The sequence below is a fragment of the Scyliorhinus torazame genome, chromosome 14 (genome assembly GCF_047496885.1).
Source record: "Scyliorhinus torazame isolate Kashiwa2021f chromosome 14, sScyTor2.1, whole genome shotgun sequence".
Taxonomy (NCBI): Eukaryota; Metazoa; Chordata; class Chondrichthyes; order Carcharhiniformes; family Scyliorhinidae; genus Scyliorhinus; species Scyliorhinus torazame.
The window spans coordinates 91,064,061-91,080,860 of NC_092720.1; the positions used below are offsets into that span (position 1 = coordinate 91,064,061).

The 16,800-nt window shown below is 49.5% G+C and overlaps 1 protein-coding gene across 6 annotated transcripts in view; it reads left to right on the plus strand.

The window, feature by feature from the left end:
- ift80 (intraflagellar transport 80 homolog (Chlamydomonas)) overlaps nucleotides 1-16,800 on the plus strand; it is a 398,557-nt gene that overhangs the window by 333,421 nt on the left and 48,336 nt on the right. For all 6 annotated transcript variants that reach the window (XM_072474470.1, XM_072474472.1, XM_072474473.1 and 3 more), the window contains one exon: nucleotides 500-671. In XM_072474470.1, the coding sequence (XP_072330571.1) occupies nucleotides 500-671 (172 nt within the window). The remainder of the gene's footprint in view (nucleotides 1-499; nucleotides 672-16,800) is intronic.

The following is a 16,800-nucleotide window of genomic DNA, read 5'->3' on the forward strand; positions in this document are numbered from 1 at the left end:
GACCCCTCACTCCCGGCTTACTCACTCTTCCAACTTCTTCCATTGGGCAGGAGATACAAAAAAGTCTGAGAACACGCACAAAGAGACTTAAAAACAGCTTCTTTCCCACTGTTACCAGACTCCTAAACGACCCTCTTATGGACTAACCTCATTATGTTAGGGACTAACCCCTGTATGCTTCACCCGATGCCGGTGTTATGTAGTTACATTGTGTACCATGTGTTGCCCTATTATGTATTTTCTTTTATTTCCTTTTCTTTTCACATACTTAATGATATGTTGAGCTGCTCGCAGAAAAATACTTTTCACTGTACCTTGGTACACGTGACAATAAACAAAATCCAATCCAATTCCTCCATTTTATCCTAAATGAAAGAGACAATTCCAAAATAGAACAATCTTACAAACTCCATATTTGTAATAATGTATATTAAAGCATAGAACAGAATCATAGCAAATTAGGCATTTGAACCTATGAAGGCTTTATTTTGTTTTACAGTGAATTTGGCAAAAGTCCTCAGATTGTCAACTATGTGGGAAACCAGGTGACAATCAGAAGAGCTGATGGCTCACTGATATATACAAGTATATCACCCTATCCTGCTATCCTACATGAATATGTTAGTGCTTCACGGTGGGATGATGCTGTTCGTCTGTGTCGCTTTGTCAAGGTATTTGCAAAAAGGTTTTGATGTAAATTAATTTGTGGAAAAATTCTTAATTGCAGTATATAAATACTATGTTTGGTTTACTCTAAAACACCTTTGTATTGACAGGGAGATGCATATTGCAGATAATGCTAAAATATAAATGAGGCCAATCAAAATCTATTTAAATCGGCAATGATATATAGAAAAAATCAGTGACCCAAAACTTAAGTCAGCGCCGGAACCCCAATGTCCAACTCTGATCAGAGAGAAACATACCAACTTGCCTGCATACATTGGGAAGGATCCAACTTCCAATCCACAATGCAGAAGAACTCCCTCAGCCCAGGACCCCTCTTGGAGAGCTGCAAAAAGAGTCAGTGCAGATGCCACACTCCTTTTTATGGCATAAAACTTAGATTTCTATACCTGCAGTCTCCTTAGGTCAGAGTAGGTGAGAATCACTTTCTTAGTCTGTGGTGTTCTTAGTCTGTGGTGTCCTTGCCAAAGGCCTTCTCTGTGCAGCTTGCTTGAAATTTTCATTTAATATTTGTTCAGTTTGGATTGTGGAAAGCACTGCTGACTCACAGCGCCAGGGACCTGGCTCAATTCCGGCTTTGGGTGACTGTCTGTGTGGTGCTTGCACATTCTCTCCATGTCTGCGTGGGTTTTCTCTGGGTGCTCCGATTTCATCCCACAGTCCAAAGATGTGCAGGTTAGGTGGGGTTACGGGGATAGGGCAGCAGACTGAACCTAGGTAGGGTGCTGTTTCAGAGGGTCGGTGCAGACTTGATAGGCCGAATGGCCTCCTGCACTGTAGGAATTCTATTCTAATGCTGATGTATGGGAAGTTTAAATGTCCAATGGGTGCAATTCTCCCAAAACGTTTCTAAGTGTGGCCTCCGGCAGGAAAAGCAGTGTAATTCCCGTCAGGAGGGTCGGCATGATCCAGATCGCAATCTACCCACGCTTAGAAATGTTCAAGTTTTGCATTGGCACTGAGTGGGTTGGAGCCTTAGCATGCCGTCAAGAGATCAGGGTGCCATTTTTAAAGGGTCATGGCACTACCCTGCTATATCCCCGACCACCCGAGGGTAGCCCCCTTCCCTCCAGCATGGTCATCATGTCGGGTCTACGTCGGAGGAGATGTGTAGTGATTCCCACTGGCGTGGCAGGTGGGATAATACCGGGAGCCGGGAGAATCCGGCTTCAAATAGTCTCAGCATATTTAAATTAGGATTTTAATATGCTAACCTGGTACACCCCCAATGATGCCGTGAACCAGATTACGTCAGGTGCAGCAGGCCGGGAGCATTGCACACTGTTTCGGGCCTCTTCCGCTATTCTCCCGACATAGTTGGATATGCGCTGGGCACAACATGGCCAGAGAATCGCCCCCAATTTTAGTGAGTGGGTAGGTGAGTGAGGAAAGTGGGTTCCGTGGGTGTGATAAGGGGGTTGGTTAGACAAGGTAAATGGATAATTGTGGGGGAGGCGGGTAGGGATTCAAGTGGTTGAGATGGTAGAGTGGCAGGCAGATGAGGTGGATAGGTGAGTCCAGGGATAAACCGGTCAGGAGGGGTTGTGAAGTAGGGTAAGGGTAGTCAAGTTCAAGGGCAAATCAGGTCGGATTAGAGGATGAGTTAGGTGGAGGGGGCTAGTCAGGTCAGGTCGGAGGTCAGGGGTGTCAGGTAGTGAGGGTTAGTCAGGTTGGGTCAAGGTAGTTGGAGAGAGTGGGAGGGGATCTGGGAGGCGAGGTGTTAGTGACTAGTCCGGTAGGGTTAGGGAGGAGGCTGAGGATCAGGGGTGTAGTTTGGAGTTTGAGATGGGGGTGGGATGGGGGTAGATTTTATAGTTACAAGAAGTTAGACTAGGATTTTTCTGCCTAACATTTCCTGGATAACTGTCCGAAGTCTCAGAAACTTTATTGGGCGGTCGTGGGGAGCAAAGGAATTGCGCCATGGTTCAAACTTCCCAGGGATTTCCATAATTCCCGCAATCTGTGCGGCCGAGACTTCCACAAGAAACTGGGGCAGGATTCTCCGACCCCCCGCCGGGTCAGAGAATTGGCGGGGGGTGGGGGGGGGGGGGGGGGCATGAATCCTGCTCCAACGCCGGCTGCTGAATTCTCCACCACCGGATATTCGGCGGGGGCGGGAATCGCGCCGGTTGGCGCCCCCCCCCCCCCCCCCCCCCCCGCGATTCTCCGGCCCGGATGGGCCGAAGTCCCGCAGCTAAAATGCCGGTCCCGCCGGCGGGACAATGCGGCGCGGGCGGGCTCCAGGGTCCTGGGGGGGGGGGCACGGGGCGATCTGGCCCCGGGGGGTGCCCCCATGGTTTACTGGCCCGCGATCGGGGCCCACCGATCTGCAGGCGGGCCTGTGCCGTGGGGGCACTCTTTCCCTTCCGCCTTCGCCACGGTCTCCACCATGGCGGAGGCGGAAGAGACTCCCTCCACTGCGCATGCGCGGGAATGCCGTCAGCGGCCGCTGACGCTCCCGCGCATGCACCGCCTGGAGATGTCATTTCCGTGCCAGCTGGCGGGGCACCAAAGGCCTTTTCCGTCAGCTGGCGGGGCGGAAATTCGTCCGGCGCGGGCCTAGCCCCTTAAGGTTGGGGCTCGGCCCCCAAAGATGCGGAGCATTCCGCACCTTTGGGGCGGCGCGATGCTCGACTGATTTGCACCATTTTGGGCGCCAGTCGGCGGACATCGCGCCGTTACCGGAGAATTTCGCCCCTGGTCTCTGACAAACGGAGACTGAGAGATCTGGGCCCCATAAGCCTGAAACAGGGAGTTTTTCTTCTATAATGTTTGGTTATTACATAGTATATGTTTTCCACATTGTAGTTGAAACTTACTATTATCTTTGCTGATTATTATATTATATCAGGTACTGGATACTAGTACTATCTAAGGTCCCCCAACCCCTTGTTTCTCAGCAGCACGCGGTTCTCTGGCAGCGGGATTCTCTCTTCCCGCCATTTGTCAATGGGATTTCCCATTGAAGCTCCCGGGAAATCCACGGGCGGGGGTTTGTTGCCGGCAGGAAATGAGAATCCCAACGGCCGGAGAAATCTGGCTCTGATCTCACAGTTCAACCTGTTAACCATGTCCTCATTGCACTGCACTGATTGGGGCATACTTTGTTGCGTATGATGGATATTGGAAAATGTCATGCAAATGCAACGATGGCAGGTCGAACGAGTGGAAGTTCATTTACTATGCCCAAAATATTAACCTAGAAGTTGCCTTTATCAATATTAGCAGATGAATACTTTTGTTTGACATTCCTCTGTCCAATATTTTAATACAGATGTAATCCACTTTAAAATAATTGAACATATTTGTCAAAATAACAACAAAACAATGCCAATAAAAAGTGTTAAGCACTGAATAGGTAATACTACCATATGCAATGGTTTATGGTAGTTGTAAAACATTTATGGCTGCATAAATCTTACCAATAAAAGATGACATTCACTATTTACATGGATTTGTTTCAATGTAAAGATACATCAGTGTGTGTTCTGCATTAATACATCAATTGCTTACAATATTTTTCTTAATATTGCAAGGAAAATTGCTCTCTGACAATTCTTCTTTTGTATTAGTATTGTTACAGTCCCGGTTGATGTTATAACTGACGAGAAGTTCCCAGAATGGAATCCTGTCTAAAAAGACTGTAACTTATTTTTTTGTATATAACGTGGAGGAACAGAGTCATAGGATCGCTAAGTAGATTTAACAACAAGAAAAAACATTTATTACACATGGAAAAAGTGGATTATCCATTACCCACCCCCCTCCCCCACCATTATCTTAACAAATACACACAGATTTAAAGATTAACATGGAGTACAAAGTACATCTTAAACTACAAAGGTCTCATTGACACAAAACGTCCCCTTTAAACACACAAGATGATTATGGTAAGACACACTCCTCTCTGGACCCAAGTGAATGTGGATTTCGCCCACAGATGATTCTTATACCTTGAGCCATCTTGTCTCACTGAACTCCAGCTTTTACATGAGTGGTTTCAAATTCCACTTTGAAAAGTCACACTTTCAAATCTTCTTTTAAGTTATGCTTTCCCTCATCTGCTTCCTTCAAGGTTTCTCTTTCAGGTTTTACACCTCTCCCTTCAGGTTTCCTTAGGCTTTTTAACAAACTTCCGAGGTCCAACCACTGATTTCCAAAATTATTTAAATAATGGGCGCGATTCTCTGGCCTCGTTTCGCTCGTGAATAGCGGGAGAGGCCAAAAACTAGAACCGGGCCAGGCGCCAAACTGTTTCCAAGGCAATCGGCCTGCTCCCATAGGCAAAATCATGATACAGACACAACATGGCGAGAAACCAATTATCACCACGTAAGCCCAATTTCCATACAATTAACGGGAGCCATCCCATATCCAATGGCCTCCCTTGATCCAGCGGCCACTCCAGCAAGTGGTCACGCTGGCGCTGATTATTACTCCTTTTGAAAACCATCAACCTGGCGGACAGGCTACTGCAGAGAGCCGAAGAGGTGAGCACCCATCTTAGCTCATAGGCAGTGAGCCCAGGGGGCACTGGGCATGCTGTCCCTGTGCTTGGGTGAGGGGGGGGGGGGGACGTCATGGAGGGCTGGGGTATTGGGGTTGGGAGAGGCTGCTCTACTGGGGAGGAGGGAGGGCACTGATGGGGGTGGGGGGTTGGTGGTACATGGATCCTCCATGCCAGCCCCTGGAACGTGTGTTCCTGTTCGGTGGGCAACTCTATTCCCTGCCTGTTTGCTCAATGATCACCCATAACTCCCACTGGCTGCCGAGGCCTCTGGCTGTATGGCTGGAAGCTATTGCTAATGGGACTTCGCAATCGTGGTTAAGTGAGAACAGCCAGTCCATCGGATGGGTCAGGGTTACCATCCTGTGCCGTCTCCTCTCGCCCGATGCCTATAGGGCCCTGGGTTAACCTCTGGAAGGAGGGGCAGTTGGATTGAGCCCCGGCTGTCCCTACGTCATCTGGCTTTGCCATCCCTGGTGGCTCCCCATTGTCTGCACCATGGTGTCGACGCCCTCGGCGAGGCTCCTCAGTGATTGGGCAAGGCTCTGCAATACCTCGGCAATGCCCACCTGCGACTGGGACAGGCTCCGCAGCACCTCGGTCATTCCCATCTGAGACCGGGACATGTCCCTCAGCACCTTATCAAGGTCAACTTGGTACTGAGTCAGACACTCTTGCCAAGGCCCTCAGTCTTGGCCATCAATGCCTGCGCCACACCTTAGACACCTCCTAAGGCTGCTGACATCATGCACCAGGCTCTCCACTATGATCGCCACCCTAGCAGTGTTGGCCTCGGTGCCACGCATTGCTGATGACATCTCCTGCACCTCTAGCCTCTGGGACTCCTCCAATCGGCTATGGACCTGCTGGAGTGTCACTGACCTCGCCCTCTGAATATACCGACTGCTCCCTAACGTCACCATTGGCTCTGGGATAGCAAGTTCCATAGGCTCAGCACCTATCTGGGATCCAGCAATCCTCTGAGTGCTGTCTCGCCTGGGTGTTCCTGCTTCCACCGAGGTATGTGTCTCCATGCAGGGTGGGGATGACAGCTGTGACACACCGATTGTGGCAGCCTCTGAGCTCTCCTCTGAGGTGATCTCATGGGAGGTAGGGGAAGGGGCCAGAATTGTTGGCTGGAGGACCTGCAGGAGAAAGAACATGTGGTCAGTGGAAGGCATGGGTAAGCGTGTATGGCATTAACAACCCGTGTCTGACATAATCCTGGGTCCTCCAGGTGATCCTCAACTCTGCGGCGTGCGCCGGCCTCCGCATTGGTGACCCTCATAACCTCCAGGGCCCGTACCTCGAAGGTCGTGAGGATTCTTATGCCTGGCACCCCTCCGCCAGTCTGGGCCCTCTCCCAATGATTTTGGGACAACTTCTCCTGCAAAGACAGAGGAGGCATCCTTAGCTGCACATGCGGTTCACATTAGTGGAGGGTTGTGAAGAAAAGTCTGGGGAGGGGGGTGAAGGGAGGGTTGGGGTGAAGGGTGGGTTGGGGGAGGCTGGCCATGTGGGGTTGGGAAGTGAGGGGTGGGTTGTCAATTCTCATGCGGCATTGTAGGTCATTGACCTTTTTGCGGCACTGGAGGCCAGATCTCTTGGTCTCACATCCCGAGCTGACGGCCGCTGCTATTTCATCCCAGGCGGCACTGGCTGTCCTGTGGCTCACCACCCGGGGGGGCCCTCAGGAGAACAGGAGATCCCTTCTGGCCTTGACCGCATCTAGGAGCCTCCCCAGGTCAGCGTCTCCAAACCCTGGGGTCGGTTGTCCTGGCACCATGGCGGCGAGCTAAGTGGGGTTGGCTGTTCAAGTGCAGTTTAAGTGCTTCTCGACCTTGTTGAAGGGGGGTTGGCGAGCGCTGTCCTGGGGAATCAGCTGGCAAGCCTTCATTTGCGGCATGAAGCCCGTGGGGCTCACTAAGTGGACCAATTAACGTTGTGTTGAATTGCTGGCCTCGCCAGGCCGAGTGCCGGAAAGGCCGCAGCCATTCCCACTCGCAACCAACTTAGAAATATTTCTGGAGAATCGCGCCCAGTGTCTCCTAACTAGTAATTTCTCATAAAACTTAACACTATCTTCCTGGCCTCTCACAGTCCAATGCCTTTTTAGCTCTCTGACCGTACTGAACGGTTATCTAGTCTGGTTCCCAGTTTCTTTAACTAACTGGATTTTAGGTTTCTTCTTTTTTTAATAAGCATTTTATTGAGGTATTTTCGGTACAGTAACAACAACAATGTAAACAATATACATGAAACCATAATCGACGAACGGTTGCCACCTCCGGGTGAACCCTAACAGTGACCCTCTCAAGGCGAACTTGATTTTCTCCAAGCAGAGAAAGCTAGCCATGGCCAATAGCCAGGTCTCCGACTTTGGGGGCTTTGAGTCCCTCCATGCTAATAGTATCCGTCTCCGGGCTACCAGGGAAGCAAAGGCCAGAACGTCTGCCTCTTTCTCCTCCTGGATTCCCGGGTCTTCTGACAGCCCGCAAATCGCCACCACTTTACTCAGCGCCACCCTTGTTTTTAACACCATGGACTTGACGTCCGCAAACCCCAGCCAAAATCCCCTGAGCATCGGACATGTCCAAACATGTGGACATGTTTCGCTGGTCCTCCCACACATTGTGCGCACCTGTCCTCCACCCCAAAGAATCTGCGCATCCGGACCGCTGTCATGTGAGCCCGGTGAACAACCTTAAATTGTATTCGGCTGAGCCTGGCACATGTTGCGGACGTGTTGGCTCTACTCAATGCGTCCACCCATAGACCATCCTCTATCTCTCCTCCCAGCTCCTCCTCCAGCTTCCGCTCCTCGGTCTGTGTCTCCTCCGACCCCTTAAGCTCCTTATAAATGTCCAAGACGCTCCCTTCTCCTTACCCACCCTCTGGAAACTACCCTGTCCTGAATCCCCCTTAGCGGTAGGAGCGGGAAGGCTGACACCTGATTATGTAGGAAGTCCTGTACCTGCAGATACCTGAATTTGTTTCTCCTCACCAATCCAAACTTTTCCTCAAACCCCTCATACTCTGAAAGCTCCCCTCTATTAACATACCCCCCATCCTCTCAATCTCCGCCATAACCGGAACCCCCCCGTCCATACTTCCCGGGGTAAACCGGTGATTATCACAGATTGGGGCCCAGATCGATGCTCCCACATGCCGCCTCCACTGGCTCCAAACTCTCAGGGCCGCCACCACCACTGGACTGGTGGAGTACCATGCCGGTCGGAACGGCAGAGGCGCAGTTACCAACGCCCCCAAACTGGTGCCCTTACATGAAGCTGCCTCCATAGGCACCCATGCCGACCCCTCCCCCACCACCCACTTCCTGATCATGGCTATATTAGCCGCCCAGTAATAGTTGCTAAAATTTGGCAGCGCCAACCCGCCCTCTCTCCGACTCCGCTCAAGCATTACCTTCCTTACCCGCGGGGTCTTGCCTGCCCAGACGAAGCCTGTGATCACTCTGTTGACCCGCTTAAAAAAGGACCGCGGAATAAAGATGGGGAGACACTGAAATACAAATAGGAATCTCGGGAGAACCGTCAACGTTTGCACCCTCCCAACCAGAGACAACGGAAGCGCGTCCCATCTCCGAAAATCGTCCTTCATTTGGTCCACCAGCCGGGCCAAACTTAATTTATGCAGCCGGTCCCATTCCCGCGCCACTTGAATGCCTAGGTACCTAAAGCTTCCCTTTACTAACCTAAACGGCAGCTCTCCCAGCCGCCTCTCCTATCCCCTCGCGGGACCACAAACACCTCACTCTTTCCCATATTAACTTATACCCCGAAAACCGACCAAATTCCCCTAAAGACCTCATGATTTCTTCCAGCCCCTCTATTGGGTCCGAAACGTACAGAAGCAGGTCATCCGCATAGAGAGAAACCCTGTGCCCCCCCCCCCCCCCGACCAGCCCCTCGAGGCTCTCAGAGCAAATGCCAACAGCTCTATAGCCAGCGGAAACAACAATGGGGAGAGGGGGCATCCCTGTCTCGTATCCCGGTGCAGTCTAAAATTGTCCGATGTTGTCCTATTTGTCCGTACACTTGCCACAGGAGCCTGATACAGTAACCTGACCCAGTCAATAAAGTCCCGCCCGAATCCGAACCGTCCCAGTATCTCCCACAGATAGCTCCATTCTACCCGATCAAAAGCCTTTTCTGCATCCATTGCGATCACTACCTCCACCTCCCTACCTTCCGGGGGCATCATGATTCCATTTAACAACCTTCTTACATTGGCCACCAACTGCCTGCCCTTGTCTAGTCCTCCCCAATGACGTCCGGAATTGAATCCTCAATCCTGGAGGACAAGATTTTGGCCAGCAACTTGGCATCTACATTCAACAGGGAGATCGGCCTGTAGGACCCATACAGCTCTGGGTTCTTGTCCCGCTTAAGAATCAGCAAAATCGTTGCCTGTGACATCGTCGGGGGCAACACCCCTCTTTCCCTTGCCTCCCTCATTGAACATCCTCATCAACACTGGCCCCAATATCCCAGAGAACTTTTTATAGAACTCCACTGGGAACCCGTCCGGCCCCAGGGCTTTACCCGACTGCATGACCTTCAGACCCTCCACTATCTCTTCCAACCCGATCGGGGCCCCCAGCCCTTTTACCCGCTCCCCGTCCACCTTTGGATAATCCAGCCCCTCCAAGAAGTGCCTCATCCCCTCCAGCCCCGCAGGGGGTTCCGACCTGTACAGAAATCTGTAGAAATCGCTAAATGCCTTATTCACCCCTACTGAATCACCAACCAGGTTCCCATCTCCGTCATTTACTTTCTCTATCTCCCTAGCTGCCTCCCTCTTCCTAAACTGCTGTGCAAGCATTCTGCTGGCCTTCTCTCCATGTTCATAGATCGCCCCCCCCCCCCTCGCCTTTCTCAGCTGCTCCACCGCCCTCCCTGTGGTCAGCAAGCTAAATTCCGCCTGTAACCTCTGCCATTGCCTTAAAAGCCCTGCCTCTGGGGTCTCCGCATACCTCCTATCAATCTGTAGTATTTCCTTTACTAGTCGGTCCGTCTCTGCCCTGCCAACCTTCTCCCTATGGGCCCGGATCGAGATCAGCTCCCCCCTGACCACCGCCTTCAGTGCTTCCCACACCACCGCTGCTGAAATTTCCCCCGTGTCATTGACCTGCAGGTAGCTCTGAATACATTTCCTCAGCCGCTCGCACACCCCTTCATCTGCCAAAAGTCCCACATTTAACCTCCAGTGCGGGCGTTGGTTACTGTCCTTACTAACCTGCAGGTCAACCCAGTGCGGAGCATGGTCTGAGATTGTAATCGCCGAGTACCATGTGTCCACCATCCCAGCCAGCAAGGCCCTGCTCAAAGTAAAGAAATCAATCCGGGAATACACGTGTGAGTAGAAGGAGAACTCCTTCACCCTCGGCTGCCCAAATCTCCATGGATTCACCCCCCCCCCCCCCCATCAGCTCCATGAACCCTCTTAGTTCCTTTGCCACTGCTGGCACCCTGCCCGTTTTCGAGCTTGACCGGTCCAAGCCAGGGTCCATAACTGTGTTGAATGACCCCCCCATGACCAACCTGTGCAAGTCCAGGTCTGGTATCTTCCCCAGCATCCTCTTTATAAACTCCACATCATCCCAGTTTGGTGCATACACATTTACTAATACCACCTGCACCCCCTCTAGCTTCCCACTGACCATAATGTATCGACCTCCCACGTCCGAGATTATTCTACCCGCCTCAAACACCACCCGCTTATTGACCATGATCGTGACCCCTCTAGTCTATGAATCTAGTCCCGAGTGAAAGACCTGACTGACCCAGCCTTTCCTCAGTCTAACCTGGTCCATTACTCTAAGGTGCGTCTCCTGCAACATTACCACGTCCGCCTTCAATCCCCTAAGATGCGCGAAAACACGTGCACTTTGAACCGGCCCATTTAACCCTCGAACATTCCAGGTGATCAGCCTAGTAGGGGGGCTCATTGCCCCTCCCCCCCCGTCTGCCGATCAGCCATCCCCTTTTTTAGGCCCGCCTCCAGCCCGTGCTCCGCGCCTCCACCGGTCCATCCCCAGTCAGCCCCCGCCCCCCAACCTCCTCTCTGTCCCTCAGCCCAAGTCCCTCCCTCGTCAGCAGAACATACGCCCCCGACTTAGTAACAACACCCTGTAACCCAACCCCTTTACTAAACCAAACATATGCACACCCCCCACTGCGCGTCAGAGAGCTAGCCCGCCCAGCTAGCTTGGTGGCTTTCATCCCCGGCGCCAGATATTCTCCCACCTATTGTTCTCTCTCTCTCTCTCTTCCCCCCCCCCCCCCCCAACTCCCCACCCCCCCAGCTCATACAAACAAACTCCAACATCAAACGATTGCCCAACAGAAAACACCTCCATCGCCCAACAGTGCAAATGAAAACCTTAACTCATTCAGCTCTACCGCTGGTTCCAAATCAATGCAAACAGCATCACAAACATCTTCCATGAAACTCAAAACGAGAAGGTTTTTACAAAAACAGAGAAACAAAAAGAAAAAAGAAAACCATGAACGTTGCAGACAAGTTCAAAAGTTCTCCATCCATCACCAGCCCTTTTTCGCAAAGTCCAACGCGTCCTCAGGCGACTCGAAGTAGAAGTGCTGATCCTCATGCGTGACCCAGAGACGGGATGGGTATAACAGTCCAAACTTCACCTTTTTCTTAAAAAGGATCGGCCTGATCAGGTTGAAGCCTGCTCTCCTCTTGGCTAATATTACACTCAGGTCAATGTAAACCCGCAGGATGCTATTGTCCCATTTACAACTCCATGTCTGCTTGGCTCGCTGTAGAATGCGCTCCTTATCCGAGAACCTGTGGAATCTCACCACCCTTGCTCTCGGGGGGGGGGGGGGCGGGGGGCGGGCGGGGGCGGGGGGGGGGGGGGGGGGCGGGGGGCGGGGCGGGCGGGGGCGGGGGGGGGGGCGGGGGGGCTCTCATTCGTGGCTTCCTCGCGAGTGCTCTGTGAGCCCTATCCACCTCCAAGGGCCGGGAGAATGCCCCATCCCCCAGCAGCTTCACAAACATGTCTGTGATGTATGCCCCAGCATCTGTTCCTTCGGACGAATCTTGGGTTCTGCCAGCGGGACCTATTTTCTAGGTCCTCCACCTTCTGGAGCTTCTTCTGCTGGTCCCTCAGCATGCCCACCTCCAGCTCCACCGCAGTCTGATGTTCCTCCTGCTCAGCCAGCGCCTTCTCCACCTTCTGGATCGCCCAATCCTGGGTGTCCAATCTATGCTCCAACCGCTCAATCGACTCTTTTATCGGGTCCAAGCAGTCCTGTTTCTGCGTAGCAAAGCCTTCCTGAATGACTTGCATCAGCTGCTCCATAGACTGCTGGATCGACAAGCCAGAGGTCCGAACCGCTGCCATGCTGTCTTCTGTTATAGCTACAGGCCAACCCTTCTCTATCTTTTTGTTTCTGCCCTTACGAACACTTCTAGTTCTTCTCTCCATGCACCAAAGTTGGAATTCAGTAAACAATTGCCACTAACATCCGTTTTACAATTCAAGTCCAGTAGAAAAATGGAGAATGGTCCAAAAGTCCGACCAGAGTGGGAGCCACCAAATGTGCGACTTACTCCTCCATAGCCGCCACCGGAAGCGTCCAGCATCTGTTTTCTTAACCATTACACCATAGCATGGCTTTTCCTCCGGCAAGTCTGAGAGAGATGTTCCCTCTTTGGCCTTCTAAAACCAACTGCTTCTAGCAGAGCTGTGAGAACTGCCTTCTCTCTCTACCTACTTCCAGCTGAAATCAAATTAGCTAAACTAAAAGCTTCTACATTTTGCAAGGCCCCAGTTGCTAAGCAACCCCAGCATATCTCTGCTGACCTATTTATTCTTCACTCTGTAACCCTCTCTAAAAACAGTAGAATCACAGCTGGAACCTCAACAATCCCCACACATACAAGCACCTTTGTCCAGCATGAATTTAACTATAAGTTTTACCCTTCCAGGCATAGAATCATTAAATCAAACCCACTTAAAATTATACCTTATTTCTAATGTCTACCAATACAAATATAAATCTCTTAAAGCTAACAGTACAACATTTTCAAACAAAAGGCATTAGTCAGTATTTGACAAGCACACAAAAAAAATGTTGTCAATATCTGATAAAAAGCAATATTTGCTTTTCAAGCAACTTGGATATTACCTCCCTGGAATCATTTTTTTCCAGCATGCTAGTGCAACTTTCAGAGTAAACAATTCCTCTGTAAATTGTCTAAAGATGCTGAATCAAACAAAAAAATAACCATTGAGAGACCACACAGAAGATACTAATGCAGCAAAATCCAAACTTAAAATTCATTTACACTTTTGATAAATTATATGTCCATTAATTTATCCATTTTAAATTAATGAAAGATATTAAAATCTAAGATCCTGAAATTTAAAGCAGGCGGAAGAGTGGAGAGTGGATGGCTCACTCACAAAATAATTTAAATTGAAGTGGAACCAATTCCATCAGTATTCCACCCTGTGCAAAGTGTCCAGTGAATTGCAGTGGGAAAGTGGTGTGGTTGAGGGATCAAGTTTGATAGAGAGCTAATGTGGAGAGGGAAGTGAGAAATTCATCAATCCACCCACATTTGTCAAGGAGGGTATGCCTGGGGGAAATTCACAGACTATACAGAAAGTCTGCTCAGTACAATCTCATAAGGCTCAGCAAGAGTCCCATTGACATATTTTAAAAGCTTGCAGGACAAGGATAAATAGCTTGTATTGAACATAAGAAATAAGAGCGCGAGTAGACTAGAGGGTCTTGAGCCTGCTGCATCATTCAATACATCAACTCCACCCTGGAATGGAATTTAAATTTAGGTTCAATTAATAAATCTAGAATTATAAATATAATCTCATTAATGGTGACCATGAAACTATCGATTGTTGGAATCTAGTTCTCTAATGTCTTTTAAGGAAGGAAATTTGCTGCCCTTACCCAGTCTGGCTTACATGTGACTCCAGATCCATAGAAATATAGTTGACTCTTGCCTGTCCTCTGCAATGGCCTAGAAAGCCACTCAGTTCAAGGGTAATTAGGGATGGACAACAAATGCTGGTCTTGCCAGTGACACCCACATCCCATAAACGAATAAACAAAAGCCCTATTCTCAATTCCCTTGATTTCTTTAGTGCCCAAAAATTCATCAATCTCAATCTTGAAAATACTCATCGACTGGACATCCACAGCCCTCTGGGGTAGAGAATTCCCCAAGACTCAACATTCTGAGTGAAGACATTTATCTTCAACTCACTCTTAAATAAAGGATACCGTCCTTCAAAGCAGCAGAATGTTCAGTCACGATTGGACATCTGGGTCCCTCTACTGGGGCAGCAGTGGGCCACCCCTACTGCCGGATAGGGCAAGTGAATCTCGCGTGCATGTGACCATGCAAGTGACCCTACCCATGAAATTTGAAGCAGGGACTGTAGCCTTTGCTTTGGGCAGACAGAAGTTATACTGCACTGATGGAGTTTCACTCTCACATTTCAGCCTCAAGTTTGCCTAGAGATAAATCAAGATGGTGATTAGATTATCTTAAAATTTCATTTGGTAACTGAAATATGGACATTACAATGGAAAAGCTTTGGGAGTGTGTACATCACAATGGAAAAGCTTTGGAAGTGTGTACATGTAGAGATTTAAGATTTTAAAAATATATTTTACACATACATACACCTAGATAGTTTCTTCCTTCAACCTAATTCATTTTTTTATATGGAAGTTGAATTTTGAAAGTAAATCAGCATGTTTGAGGGAAACTGGCAGTGAGAGCATGGGGGAGAGAGTGCAAAAGAGAGCGAGAGAGAGATGGTTCATAGTAAAAGAAAGAGAGAGGTGGGTTGACAATCAAAAGGTTGAGGGAGAAATAGGGTTCAGAGACGAAAGTGAATGAGGGACTGAGAGAAGGGTCGAACTGTCAGTGCTCTCTAGCTTTTTAAATCCTCGTCAGTCACAAGGCAATTAATCTGTTTGGCATTTCTCGTCTTCTAGATTAAACAAGATCCAAGCCCATCCAGTTTGTATTGCAATGTGTTATGTGTGCTTTCATCAACAACTCTGTGTGATGGATGGAGCAGCTTTTATGGCTTTGTCATGCCTTGTATGAGCAACAGTTTTAACCATTTGGCCCTGCATCCTTGGTGGATACGGACCGACTGCAGTCCTAAAAGAGCGAGAGAGAAGAGGGCTTGGAAACATATAGCAGCATCTAAACAAGTGAGAGAGAAGAGAGCTTGGTAACAGAGAGCAGCATCTAAACAAGCGAGAGAGAAGAGAGCTTGGTAACGACAGCAGCATCTAAACAAGTGAGCGAGAAGAGGGCTTGGAAACATATAGCAGCATCTAAACAAGCGAGAGAGAAGAGAGCTTGGTAACGACAGCAGCATCTAAACAAGTGAGCGAGAAGAGGGCTTGGAAACATATAGCAGCATCTAAACAAGTGAGAGAGAAGAGAGCTTGGTAACGACAGCAGCATCTAAACAAGTGAGCGACAAGAGAGCTTGGTAACAGAGAGCAGCATCTAAACAAGCGAGTGAGAAGAGGGCTTGGTAACAGAGAGCAGCATCTAAACAAGCGAGAGAGAAGAGAGCTTGGTAACGACAGCAGCATCTAAACAAGTGAGCGAGAAGAGAGCTTGGTAACAGAGAGCAGCATCTAAACTAGCGAGAGAAAAGAGGGCTTGGTAACAGAGCAGCATCTAAACAAGCAAGACAGAAGAGGGCTTGGTAACAGACAGCAGCATCTAACCAAGCGAGAGAGAAGAGGGCTTGGTTACAGACAGCAGCATCTAAACAAGCGAGTGAGAAGAGGGCTTGGTAACAGACAGCAGCAGCTAAATCAGCGAGAGAGAAGAGAGCTTGGTAACAGACAGCAGCATCTAAACAAGCGAGAAAGAAGAGAGCTTGGTAACAGACAGCAGCAGCTAAACATGCAAGAGAGAAGAGGGCTTGGTAACAGACAGCAGAATCTAAACAAGTGAGAAAGAAGAAGACTTGGTAACAGACAGCAGCAGCTAAAAGAGCGAGAGAGAAGAGGGCCTGGAAACAGACAGCAGTATCTAAAAGAGTGAGAGAGAAGAGGACCTGGAAACGGACAGCAATATCTAAAAGAACGAGAGAGCAGAGAGCTTGGTAACAGACAGCAGCATTTAAACAAGCAGAGAGAAGAGGGCTTGGTAACAAGAAGCAGCACCTAAAAGAGAGAGAGAGAGAGAGAAGAGGGCTTGGTAACAAAGAGCAGCATTTAAACAAGCAAGAGAGAAGAGGGCTTGGTAACAGACAGCAGCATCTAAAGAGCGAGAGAGAAGAGGGGCTTGGAAACGGACAGCAGCACCTAAAAGAGAGAGAGAAGAGAGCTTGGAAACAGACAGCAGCATCTAAAAGAGAGAGAAGAGAGCTTGGAAACAGACAGCAGCATCTAAAAGAGAGAGAGAGAAAGAGGGCTTTGTAACAGACTGCAGCACCTAAAGAGCGAGAGAGAAGAGGGCTTGGAAACAGATAGCAGCACCTAAAAGAGAAAAGAGGGCTTGGTAACAGAGAGCAGCATTTAAACAAGCAAGCGAGAAGATGGCTTGGT